The sequence below is a fragment of the Chrysemys picta genome, chromosome 22 (genome assembly GCF_011386835.1).
Source record: "Chrysemys picta bellii isolate R12L10 chromosome 22, ASM1138683v2, whole genome shotgun sequence".
Lineage (NCBI taxonomy): Eukaryota > Metazoa > Chordata > Testudines > Emydidae > Chrysemys > Chrysemys picta.
In genome coordinates, this window is record NC_088812.1 from 7,664,017 (window position 1) to 7,676,520 (window position 12,504).

A 12,504-nucleotide genomic window follows, 5' to 3' on the forward strand; every position below is an offset into this window, starting at 1 on the left:
GGTGTTCTCACCCTCTCCTGTTGAAGCCGTTCTCCTCTGTAGAAATACTTAAATCTGCATTGGAGCACGGGGACTGGACCTGAGCTAGCAAGTAATTCTCAATTGCAGCCCAGTTTCCCAGAATGCACTGGGGCAAACTCCGGCAGCAAGGACAAGGCAGGTGGAAAAGGCTGCTGTGTGGACACCAGCCTGCGTGTTGTTAGTAGGTCAGCTGAGAGAGTCACAGCCAGGGCACAAGGACTGGACACGAACGCGTCTACTGCAAAGCAATGGGCTTAAGGCAGTTTCAGTGTATTGTGCTTGCACCTCTATTGTTGCACAGTGCCCTTGGAGCCTAGTGTGGTTACACTGGTAGCATATTCGCAAACCTGCCCTGTAGTGACAGACTCCAGGAGCTCAGTTGGATTAGCAGAGACAGGGAAGGGGTGACTGGGTCAGTCTATAGGGACTGTGATCATGGGCTCTTCAGTCTCACAGCCAAAGGGCTGGAAGCGAGACCGTCACACTGGAAATCGGCAGGGAGGGTAAATGAACCCGGGACAGCTTCCCCGGGGGCGTGGTGGATTCTCAGCACTGGCCCTTTCCCAGTGGAGCCGGGACGTTCTGCTCTCAATGGAGCAAGAGTGAATGTGGGGGGTGCGGGGCCCTGTTCTGCAGCTGGTTGGACTCAGAGGATCACCATGGGCCCAGCTACCTTTAGAACGTGTCATCTAGAGGGTTAGAGCAGCGGGGGCTGGGAGTCAGGACTCCTGGGTTCTCTCCAGCCACCACACACGTGGCTCCTCGAAGCAGCTGTTTTTGGCACAAAACTTAATATTTTAATAACTTTAAAAAGATCATTTAAAAAAAAAACAGCGTTAACAATGAGACACAGACAGCCGAGCCCTGGGGGCCGCCGCAGGCTGGGGCCGCTTGCCTCCTTCAGCTCCGGTCGTGTCGTACCGTCATCGAAGCCAAGGGCGGTGGCTGATGCTGCAGTCCCTGGGGGGAGGGGCGGGGTCCTCTGGGCTGGGGGGGTTCATCACTGCTGGCTGGATTCATCTCCACTGCCCGCGCTCAGCCCGGCCCAGCTTCGTACCGCAGGCGGGGCCGGGGACCCGGTCGTACCAAAGGGAAAGGCGCCCCCTGTGGCCAGAGGACGTCGCGTCGGAGCTGAGCACCTGCCCTGTTGGCGTTGCTATTGCTGGTGATGCTGGCAGCGCGCAGGCCTGGGGCTGGTGAGTGCCCAGCGGGTGGGGGCAGCTGGGCAGCGTAACGGTGCCCCCCGCTGCCTGGCAGGTTCCGCTGGGCAACCGTTGAAGCATCTGCATGTGGCGAGTCCGGGTGCGTGGTGGGTCTCTGCTCACGGGCAGGGCCAGGCCGGGGGCAGGGGGCCGGGTTTTCTCATGTGCAAAGCTGCGGTGTCCGGAAATGGGCTGAGCGCAAGAGTGCTACAACCCCGAATCCTGCGACGGATAGAGCCCCTGCTGGGAAAGGCGGGGGGGGAGTTAGAGCAGAACACGACCCCCCACTGTCCCCTCCCCCCAGGCTGCCTCATGGTGAGTCAAAATGACAAATGGGGTCCTGGCTCTCAGCCCCTCCCAGAGCTGGGGACAGACCCCAGGGGTCCTGGCTCCTGGATCCCCCCTCCCCTCCCAGAGCTGGGGACAGACCCCAGGGCTCCCAGCCCTTCTCTCTGGCTTCTAATTCCTTTTCAGCCCAGCTCTGCCTCATTTCTCTTCTAAACCGCCCCCCCCCCCAAACACGAGCAGGAGGCAGTGAGCACTTGCTGGGTGGGGTTTGGCTGTGGGGGCTGGAGCAGGAGGGGAGTCGGGGGGACGGGGAAGGGTTGCAGGGCAGAAGGCTCTTGCGCTCTTGTGGCGCGCGGCCTGGCCCAGTCCCCCCTTACCCGCGTGCTGACCGTGGAGCTGGAGAAGTCGGAGTACTTGGCCGGTCCCTTGAGGCCGCCGCAGCTCAGCCACCTGCGGTACTCGTCCCTCACCTGGCAGGAGAGAGGAGAGGGCTGGTCACCCCACGGCACAGGGGAGCTCGCGGGGGTGGGGCCTCAGCTGTAGGGAGACAAGAGCCCAGAACTGGCCGGGCAGGGGGGAGCTCTCTAGGGTTACCATATTTTGAGCCTCCAAAAGGAGGACACTCCACGGGGCCCCGGCCCCACCCTCAGCCCCGCCAGCGCTCCGCCCCTTCCCCAAAGTCCCCGCCCCAACTCCGCCCCCTCCCCTGCTTCCCGCAAACATTTGATTCGAGGGAAGCCTGAAGCAGGTAAGGGGGGGGTGGAGGAGGCGCGGCCCAGGCTGGCCCCCCCGGCGTTTCCAGCCTGGGTCGGCTCGGGCCCTAGAGTGCCGGCCCCGGGCCCGGCCGAGCACCCCCGGCCCGCCCAGCACTGCCGGTCCCCGGCCCGGCCCCCAGCCCCCCGGCCGAGCACCCCCCCGGCCCGCTCAGCACCCCCACGGCCCAGATCCCGGACCCCCGGCCGAGCACCCCCCCACCGGCTCCGCCGGCGCTCAGCCCCGCCGGCCCCCGGCGTTCGGTGCCCCCGGTCCCTAGCACTCGGCCCCACCGGCGCTCGGCCCCGCTGGTCCCCCGGTGCCGCCGGTGCTCGGCCCCACTGGCCCCGGCCCCGGCCCCCCTGGTCCCCGGCCCCGCTGGCTCTCGGTGCCCCCGGTCCCCGGCACCCCCGGCGCTCGGCCCCGCTGGCTCCCGGCGTTCGGCCCCGCCGGCCCCCGGTCCCCGGCCCCGCTGGCGCTCGGTATCCCCGGCGCTCGGCCCCGCCGGCGCTCGGCGCCCCCGGTCCCCGGCCCCCGACCCCCCTGGTCCCCGGCCCCGCCGGCGCTCGGTGCCCCCAGCACTCCCGGCGCTTGGCACCCCTGGTCCCCGGCCCCGCCGGCCCCCGGCCCAGCACCACCGCCGGCATGTCCCGATTTTCCCGGACATGTCCGGCTTTTTGGGATTTCCCCCCGGACGGGGACTTGGAGCCCAAAAAGCCGGACATATCCGGGAAAATCCGGACGTATGGTAACCCTAGAGCTCTCAGCTACGCCAGACCCAGCCCCTCCCAGCAAAGGGCACTGCGGGGAGCCCCCAGTGGTGGGGCTGTGGGGCAGGGGTTGAGTGCCAGCTGTGGAAGGAGTCTCAGGGGGGGCTATGTGGAGCAGGGGGTGAGCGCTGGCTGTAGGGGTGCCCGAGGAGGGGGGATGCTGTGGGGCAGGGGTTGAGCGCTGGCTGTGGAGGTGCTGGTGGGGGGCACTGTGGGGGTGCCCGGAGGAGGGTTGAGCTCCGGCTCGGGGGGGACTGGCCTGTTTCTTGAGCAGACAGTGCAGCAGGAAGATGAAGAGCCCCTGCAGGCTGTTGAGGATGGTGAAGATGTAGGAGACGACCAGGCTGCGCTGGTTGAACTGGAACAGGCCGAAGATCCAGGTGGTGCCCAGGACGCAGAGCTGGGCGATGGCCGTGATGGTGAGCACCCTGTGGGGGAGGGGCAACCAGTCACATGGCCCCGCACTTCCACCGCAGCCCACCTTCCATTCCCCCTTGGGGCCCCGCCCCACAGCTTCTGTCCCCCTGGGGTCCCACCCCTCAGTCTCACAGCCCACCTCCCCTCCTCTCCCAGGGCCCTGCCCCTCAAACCTGAACCCCCCCCGCATGTGACTGACATCTCCTGCACACAGCCCCACCTGCCCAGACTCTGCCCCCCAGCCAGTAGGGGGTGGGGGAAAATGTCACTGATCTGTGGCTCCCTCCTGCCACACATGGGGTGGATGACATCTCGTTACTCATATGCCCCCCCAGGTCCCCCTCCCCCGACGGGGGGCAGCAGGGAGTGCCAGGGTCTCTGCTGCCCCGGGGGCCGCGCCCGCTACCTGAGCTTCTTCAGCTGGCTCATGTCAGGGTTGATGTCAGTGAATTTCAGCGACAGCTTCCAGACGGTGACCACGAAGATCACGGCGTTGACCTGCCGGGGGCAGGGGAGAGGCGGGTTGGGAGGGGGGCAACTGTGTGCCAGGGGTGGGGGCTATGGGATCTGCCAGCTGTGAAGCCCATGGGGCAGCCCCTTGCCTGGGCCGGGGGCGCCCCACTCCCCATAGTGACCCAGCTTGGCCCCTGGGGACTGGGGGGGACAGGGGATGACAAGTGCGGGGCCCAGCTGCCCTGGCGCTGGGGCTGGGTGGCAGGGGAAAGAAGCGAGGGCAGCCGACAGCCAGGCCCTCAGGGGCCGGCCAGGGGGCCAGGCGCTGGCATGGGGCTGGACTGGGGGAGGGGGTTTACCGCAATGATGCTGCAGACGGGCGCCAGGAAGCTCCAGATGAATTGCTTCTCCAGCGAGAGCCAGCAGCTGTGGGGGAGGGACAGACAGGGGTCAGTCACTCACCTGCCAGCAGGGGGCACTGCAGGGTGGGGTCTGCCCCCCCTACTGGCAGAATGGGGGATGGAGACTTGCCAGCCCCCTCCCCCGCCCCTTGGTGCCTGGGAGCATCCTTGTGTTGTACAAGTGTCCCGGGCTGTGGCCTTGAGCAGAAGCTGCCCCTTGCCCAAACGGCAGGAGGGTGCCCCCCTCCCTCACGCTGGCCTCACCCACCCCATGGGGGCCCACCCTCCCTCCCCTGGTGGGCCCAGATGGCAGCGGCACTCCCGGCTGAGCCGCTCCTGTCCCCGTGTGCTGCCTGGGCATGGTGCCATGTTCCCCTCGAGCCCCTGGCCGAGAGCACTGGGCCTGTCCCCCCCGGGCCGGTGACTCACTGGCGCGCCGTGCCGTAGCCCTCGCTGTAGGTGGTGGCCGAGATGCCCACGATGAGGGCCGGCACGCCGTAGCCCAACAGGAACATGTAGCGGCGCCTGAGGCCGTGGGGGGTGAAGACCTGAACCACCAGCAGGTAGAGCTCGGCGCCCTCCAGGCACATCCAGCAGAAGGCGGCCAGGAAGAAATAGTGCAGGAGCCCGGCCACCACGCCGCACACCACCTGCAGCCAACGGGACGTGGGACGTCAGGGCCGGGCTCCCGGCTCCTCCAGCCCCAGCCCCTGGCAGCAGGGGGCGCAGTGGGGAGCAAGGCAAGACTGCTGGCTGTGGGGTGGCTCCTGGCTTCTCCAGCCCCAGCCTGTGCCAGCAGGGGGCACAGTGGGGAGCAGGGCCTGAGGCTGGCTAAAGGGAGGAGCTGCCAGTGGGGGGCGCTGTGGGGAGCGGGGCCCAAGGTTGACTGGGGGGGCGCTGTGGGGAGCAGGGCTTGAGGCTGGCTGGGGGGGTCGCTGTGGGGAGTGAGGCCCGAGGCTGACAGGGGGGCCGGGTACCCTGTTGCCGGTGCTGGAGGTGCCGGTGAGGAAGACGGTGTAGGCGATGAAGAGCGCCAGGCAGAGGTGCAGGTGGATGGTGGTGCGGGGGCCCTTGAGGGCGCGGCAGAAGAGGAAGGTGATGATGGACAGCAGCAGGCACAGCAGCGAGATCACCAGCCCCACCTTGGTGATGACGTCCAGGGTCCAGTCCTGTGCCGGGGGTGGGGTGGGGTGAGGGGGTTAGTCAGGGTCCCCCCACACAAGGCAGCAGCCAGGCCGGGCTTTAGGGTACAGCCGGACTAGCCTGTCGGCCTCGCTCTGTACCAGGGCTCGGAGAGCCCCCTAGTGGCGACACGGGGCAGCCTGCGGGAACCAGTGTCTGGCTGGGTCCAGCAGCCCAGATGGATTCGATGCTGCCCAGCCTGCCCCTCCCAACCCCCCCGAGGAGCTGACCCACAGCCCCAGGGCCATGGGAAGCCGAGGGGGCTCTAGGGTCACCACCACACAAGGGGGAATCCCTGACACCAATCCCTGCAGGACGGGGGCGCCAGAAAGTAGGAGGAGCCGGGGCTGTTCCCCGGAGCAGAGAGCAGAGCGCCCCCGCCTGGCGGGAGGAAGCCCCTGCCCAGGAGGGAGCTGCTTTTAGACCAGACGGACGCGCTTGTGGCTAAGGTGCTGCAGCTCAGGACTCCTGGGTTCTACCAGCTCTGGGAGGGGAGCAGGGTCTAGGGGTCAGAGCAGGTTCTGAGGCTCAGGACTCCTGGGTTCAATTCCCAGCTGTGATGTCACCTCCCCGTGTCTCCTTGAGTGAGGCATTTAACCCCTTCCTGCCTCTGTGCAATTGGGATGGGGACGCTCCCTGTCCTGCAATGCAATGGGGGGAGCCCCCTGCCCCTGTTGCCCCACGGTTTCCCAGCCAGGTGGGCAGGAACATTGGTTGCTGCTACCTGGGGAGTCTCCCTGAGCCCTTGGAGGGGGACTGCTTGTGCCCTGATCAGATCCAGGGCCCCGCCCGCCGGTGGGAAATGGGTTTACTCCAGGAAGAATCTGGAGTGACTCCTGCTCCGCTGGGGAGGATTGAGGGGCAGAACAGAACCAGCCCAGCCCCAGGCCCCAGCGAAGGCCGCGCCTACCTCCAGCTCGTAGAAGGCCATGAGCACGGCGAAGCTGGACAGGTGGTTGCACTGGCAGCGGGTGCTGGTGGCGTTCAACTTCTGCAGGGTGCAGCCGTCGGTGGCCCAGCGCCTGCTGTCAGGCTTCCAGTAGGCGCAGAGGAGGCGCAAGTCAGTCTTGGACTCCTGGGGACAGAGAGACGCTTGATGCATGGGGGGGCAGGAGGGGGTTGGGGGGCTGGCTGGGGCCGCTCTCCCCAGGCCCCGAGAGGGCAGGTCGGGGGGGCTACAAGGGGCTGGGCTTGGCTGGGTGCACAGAGCATCAGTTTGTCCCTGGGTGGGAGGTGGATTCACCTGCTGCCCGGCGTGGGGGCTGTCACTAGAGATGGGCCCAGCTCTGCCCCCCAGCGCCCCAGGCTCTCCTCCCCCCATGCCCAGCCCAGGGGCTCACCGGCACCGGGTGGCTGAAGCGGATGCTGACGGAGAGGCCGAGTGCCTGGGGGTTCGGGTCACTGATGAAGGCCGACACCACCGGAGACAGCACATGGTAGCTGGGCCGCCCGGCCTCCTGCGCCCACTTCCCCGTCTGGCCGATCCTGTCCCACTCGGGCGCCTCCACCCGCCCAGCACCGTCCAGGAGGGGGCTCATCCCCTGGTATGTCAGCAGCCCGGCCAGCATGAAGCCTGTGAGAGACAGAGGAGACGGATGAAATGGGGGGCAGGAGGGACCCTGGGGCAGACTGGTGCCAGGGGGCGCTGTGCTGCTGGGGGTGCTGCCCCCAATGCCCTGGCCATGCCCCGTCCCCTACACACCCCAGCCCGGTGCTAGGGGGTGCTCTGCTGCTGGCTCCCAATGCCGTGGCTGTGCCCATCACTATACACACCCCAGCACAGGCGATGATCACATACCTTCTTTCTGCCCTGGGGCTCCGGCCCAGTTTAATTCCATCTGCGTCTTGCTCTGCTGCAGCGTCACGGTCTCCTGGCTCTGGTTCCCAGCCTGCCTGACCGCCAGCCCCAGCTCTGCAACCACAATGCCGGCCAGGGCTCACAACAGAGACATGGAGAGGAAGCCTGTAGCCAGGCAAGGTGCTTTCCTGGCTGTGGTGGGAGCTCTCAGCTACTCCAGTCCCAGCCTCTCCCAGCAGGGGGCGCTATGGGGAGTAGGGCGGGAGAACTGGCTGTGGGGGGGAGCACCCATCTCCCAGCAGGGGGCGCTGTGGGGAGTGGGGGCGGGAGAACTGGCTGTGGGGGGGAGCACCCATCTCCCAGCAGGGGGCACTGTGGGGAGTGGGGCGGGAGCGTAGGCTGTGGGTGATGAAAGCCCAACTGGGGCCATGTAGCCAGATGCTGACCTGTGCCATTGGGGGATGCGATGCTGATCTTGCTGTCACGCAGGGTCAGGGCCAGCATTCTCAGCAGCTTCTCCACTGTGGCCATGAGCTCCGTCGCGATCTGGTGTCTCTGCTCCATGCTCTCGCTCTGCTGCCCGACCAGATTTATCTGCTTCTTCAGAATGTCCAAGAAGCCCTGGCCAAGCAAACGTGGTGGGTGTTGGTGTCACAGTGCCTGAGCCCCTGCCGCGCCCCCCATTCCTAGATTGCTAGTCCTCCACTGCCTTCCCACAATCCCCCTGAAAGGAAAGACAAGTTCTCCTGCAATTGACATCACTGCCTGGGAGGTCAGACTAGATGATCACAATGGTCCCGTCTAACCTAGGAACCTAGGAGAGCAGCTTCTTGGGCACAGAGCCCACTGGAGAGGCAGGCACGGGAATTTCTGGCAGTGCTGCTGTTTATTTATCTCCTGTTCCAGGCGCTGCATCCTTATGGATCACCCTGAGACTAGATTCGAGTAGGAGCAGCGATTCTTCCCCCTAATGGGAACAAACCCAGCAAGGCCCCGAATTTTGGCTTGGCACCTGCAGCTTCTCTTCGGCATTCTGAGAGTTCATCTGCTTCAGCTCCTCCAGCGCCGCCTTGCAGAGACGTCCCACCTGTGCCTGGAAGCTGCCCAGGAGGTTCTGCAAAACAAGGCCCAGGCCTGGCTCAGGAAAAGAGATCACAGAATCGCAGCCCACCTCCCCCTGTCCGGAGAAGTTCCCTCGGCTCAGAAGCCAGGCGCCAGAGGGAGCGCGGGCAATGCCCCGTCTGGCCCCTAGGGGGTGCCCGGCGTTTGCAAGGGATGGGGGGGGACGGCGGTTGCAAGCTGAAGTGAGTTGCCGCAGCCTGATGCTGCTGATCCTGGAGGGTGAGAATCACCCCGGGGCAAAGGCCTAGGCCGTGGCTGGACTGCAGGGGCTCCAGGGACTGGCCACTGGCTCTTTGCCCAGGGGCGAGTTTGGCCCCAGAATCCTCGTGGGGCGAGATCAGTGAAAAGCAACGTGGCACTAAAGGGGAATCGGGGTCTATCCCCGCCCCCCCCCGCCCCCCGGGTCTGTGCCCCACTCACCTTGGCTTCGGCAGAGTTGTCATCATCCAGCAGCGGGGGGCAGGTGAGCTCTGGGGATGGAAAGGGAGGAGGAGTGAGAGATGGGGCGGCGGGGGGGAAATGTAGGGTCTGGCTGGGTAGGTGCATGCACCAGAGACAGGCACAGAGAGCAGGACTCATTCCCTCCAGCAGGGGGCAGCAGGGACACACCCAGCCCATGTCAGTGATATGGGTGGAGCAGTGACCCCAAAACACACACTCAGCCCCACACATGTGCACAGCCCCTTCTCCCCATCCTCTGCTCATACGCTGGTCTCTGTGAAAGGATCCCTCCCTCGTCCCTGTCCTAGGGGGACCGAGTGGCAGTGGGGTGGGACGGGGGCTGTGGAATCATCGCAGCCGTATCTCCCCTCAACCCTCTCCCCCCAGCTGTGCGTGGTTCTGGTGTGTGTTGGGGGAGGAGTTGAGAATCCAGCAGGGAGCCACGGGCTGGCCCCTCAGTGGCCTCTAGTGGCCACTAGGCCCAGACTGCGCCCCCTGCTGCCCTCTTCCCAGGGCAGAGAATCCAGCCGTGCAGGAGGATATAGGCACTGGTGGCGCCCACGAGGGTCAATGGCAGAAGCCCACAGACCCCCAACATGCGGCCAGACCTTGCACGGCTGGTAAACGGGTTGTTTGAAGCCAGCTGGATCCAGGGGATCCCCCTACTCCTAACACTGCACAGTGAGCAGCTGCCTGACAACGTCCATTCCCGGACCCTGCTGTGACCCCCAGGCCCAGGGCCCCGCGGGGTGAATCCACCGAGCCCTCGGACGGATGACGCCAGCTCGACACTCGCTGCTGATCCGGCCTGTGGAAGCCGAAGCCAGAAGAGACCCGCCCAGCCTGAGCCCCAGCATAGCCCCAGCCGGAGTCGCCACCCAGCGGTTCATCAATCCGGCCCCAAACGGAGGGGACTTTACTGCCCTCGCTGCCTCCTGGGGCCTTTCACCGCTGTGGAGAGTCTGATCTGACAGACAGGCCCTGCCCTGCCCAGGCACAGAGAGCCCTGCCATGATCTAGCCAAACGCTGGAGGGCTATGCACCCGCCAGGCTTCCAATGCGGGTAGCGCCAGCTGCCGGGCAAAGGGGGTATACACGGGGGGATGTCGGGGCTCCATGGTGCAGCGGGGTCACTCACCCCGTGCAGGGAGTGGGGTTTTCTACCTAGGGACCCGGCTTGTACGTGCAGAGATGCACTCGTTCCGGCCAGCCCCTGAGGAGCCTGCAGTCCTGTCTGGGGCAATGAGAGCTGGAGAAGCAGAGCTGGGGACGAACACCCCTTGAAGTCAGTGGTGCTGCACCAATTGACACCACTGGGGCTCTGGCCCCCGCTTTGTGACCATTTCACATACAGAAGTGTAAGCAGAGTCAGGGTGAGCTCTACCCTGACATCTGGTGGTGAATTGTGGCAAGTTGTGGAAAAGAACTTAAGGGGCTGACCGTATTTGCATAGGCACACCCACCCGCCTGGCATGAGCCCAAATGGTCACTTTGGCTGCTGTGGAATCCCCAGTTTCTCTCTTATTGGGGCAGGAAGAATAAAGTGTTGTTACCCTGATTATATGAATCAAGGACAATTAAACTATTTTATGACAGAGGGGCTCGCAATCAACTTAGGGTGCCCCACCGGTGCAGGATCACGAACCGATGCTGGGGCACTCCGCACCCAGGCTGACGGTGCCGTGGCCGGATGAGTTGAAGTGGAGGGCTGTAATGCAGCCTCCATAAGTAGCTGCTTAAGCCGAAAGTCTCTCTCTCTTAGTCCTGGGCTTGAAGGCCTTACAGATCTTGCAGAGCTCTTTCTGGTGCGATTCCCCCAGGCAACGGAGACACGAGTAGTGGGGATCGCTAATCGGCAGAGGCTTGCCGCACGTGGCACAAGCCTATTAACACTGATACTACTAACGCTAAGGGACACTCTCAGGCGAGAGATAAGCGTTGCTCCAAGGCTGTCAGGGACGGTAAGAAGGAACTGAGGGAGGGTCGGGCTGGCAGGTGTATATATATGCTAGAGCGGGGCACCGCTCTGGCGGGGGGGACCCCTACCGGCCCGACGGGAGTCACTGAGGGGAAAAGTTTCTGACGTCCATGCACGCGACGCGCGCACACCTAATGTGTAATGGACGTGAACAATCACTCGCAGAAGAACTAAACTTATTGAGAGCTGAAATCACTGAGTGATATGGGGGGGAGCCTGAAAATATGTTTGTGGGAGAACTGGAGTGGCTTGCGGGAGGAGTGGCTGGTAGATTGGCTCAGGGTAAAGGCTGCAGCAGAATCCTATGGAGAGGCGGGAGCAGTCGGCCTCAGACCATGTAAGGTGCCCCTTAACACTGCTGTGCTGCCCCCTCTCCCCGCTGGGAGGTGAAACTCTGCAGAAAAACTTTTGAACTCGGGCTGTACAAACCAAGGACAGAGACTTTTGGGACTTTGGGTGATTTCTTGGGTTGCTGGACTTAAGACCCTGAGGGGAAAAGACCCTGCCAAACTTACTTGGGGGAGGGGTGTGGATTTTTGCTCATGGTTTGTGTTATGAATCCTGTTTGTGGTGTTTCCGCAACATAGTGCCGCATTGTTTCCCTCCTTTATTAAAAGGATTTTGCTACACTCAGACTCTGTGCTTGCGAGAGGGGAAGTATTGCCTCTTAGGCGCCCGGGGGGTGGTATGTAATTGTCCCAGGTCACTGGGTGGGGGATTGAGCTGGTTTTGCATTGCGTTATTGAAACGGAACCCCTAGATACTGAACTCGGCCCTTCTTGCTGCCAACTCAGACAGGCAGAAGGGTTACAGAAGCACTGAGTTGGTGGTGGCGGGGGGGGGGGGGGGGGGGGGGGGAGACGCCCAGCCCCTGGCAGCCCTGCTCACCCCCTCCCCAGCCTGGCCCCTGCTCTGCTCCCAGAGCCAGACCTGGGCACGCTGGTGGCTGTGGCTCTGAGACATCCGGAAACACCCCAGTAGACAGAGAGGTTGGGCTGGGGGGAGGAGAGGGCCTGGAAGCTGAGCTCCCCCACCCAGAGTTGAGACCCAGAGGGACCCCGTCCATGGGGGGCAGGGGGGCTGGCACCGTCCCAGACCAGTTCCCAGCTCACTTCCCCCTCAGGCAAGACCTCTGCCTGTGTAACCCCAGACCCTGCCCAGCCCCCCAGCTGCCTCCTCCATGCTCCCCGCGGCAGGACCCACCTTGGCACAGGGTCGTGTTCCCGTTGGAGGGGACGTAGCCGGCCTGGCACTCACACCAGTAGCTCCTGTAGGTGTTGATACACGTGGCATTGGGGCCGCAGATATCTGGGGTCTTGTTGCACTCGTTGATGTCTGAGAGGGGAAAGCGGAGGTGGGGGGTGTCACACACAGCACAGCTGGGGGTGCACTGGGGGGGCGAATGACCATAGAGGCACCCCCCTCCAATTGCAGGGAGCGTGGTCTGTCGGTCAGTCTGTCTGCTCCATCTAACCCCCCCCCATTCTATTCTCCTTTCTTCCCTCATATTTGCAGGGCCCCAATCCCTGCGGTGCAACCCCTCCCCCCACCCCCCAGATCGGGGGCCCAACATTTTCCAGACCAGGACCCTGCGATCCCCTCCCCGCACCAGCCCTGACAGAGCAGGGTTAAGGCGGGAGGCCCGATCAGCCTGTTAAGCTGCAAAGGGGAAGTGACT

General features: G+C 64.3%; 2 protein-coding genes across 5 annotated transcripts in view; both read right to left on the reverse strand.

Moving 5' to 3' along the window:
* The window catches only part of LOC122172613 (adhesion G protein-coupled receptor E5-like), a 78,753-nt gene that overhangs the window by 45,669 nt on the left and 20,580 nt on the right, over positions 1-12,504 (reverse strand). The window lies entirely within an intron of this gene.
* LOC101943218 (adhesion G protein-coupled receptor E5) overlaps positions 659-12,504 on the reverse strand; it is a 76,077-nt gene continuing 64,231 nt past the window's right edge. The window contains exon 20 of one of the 4 annotated variants that reach the window (XM_065576151.1): positions 659-1,463. In XM_065576151.1, coding sequence (XP_065432223.1) covers positions 1,431-1,463 — 33 coding nt within the window. In that variant the 3' untranslated portion in view covers positions 659-1,430. The remainder of the gene's footprint in view (positions 1,464-12,504) is intronic. The other 3 variants (XM_065576152.1, XM_065576157.1, XM_065576158.1) reach the window with 3 other exon arrangements.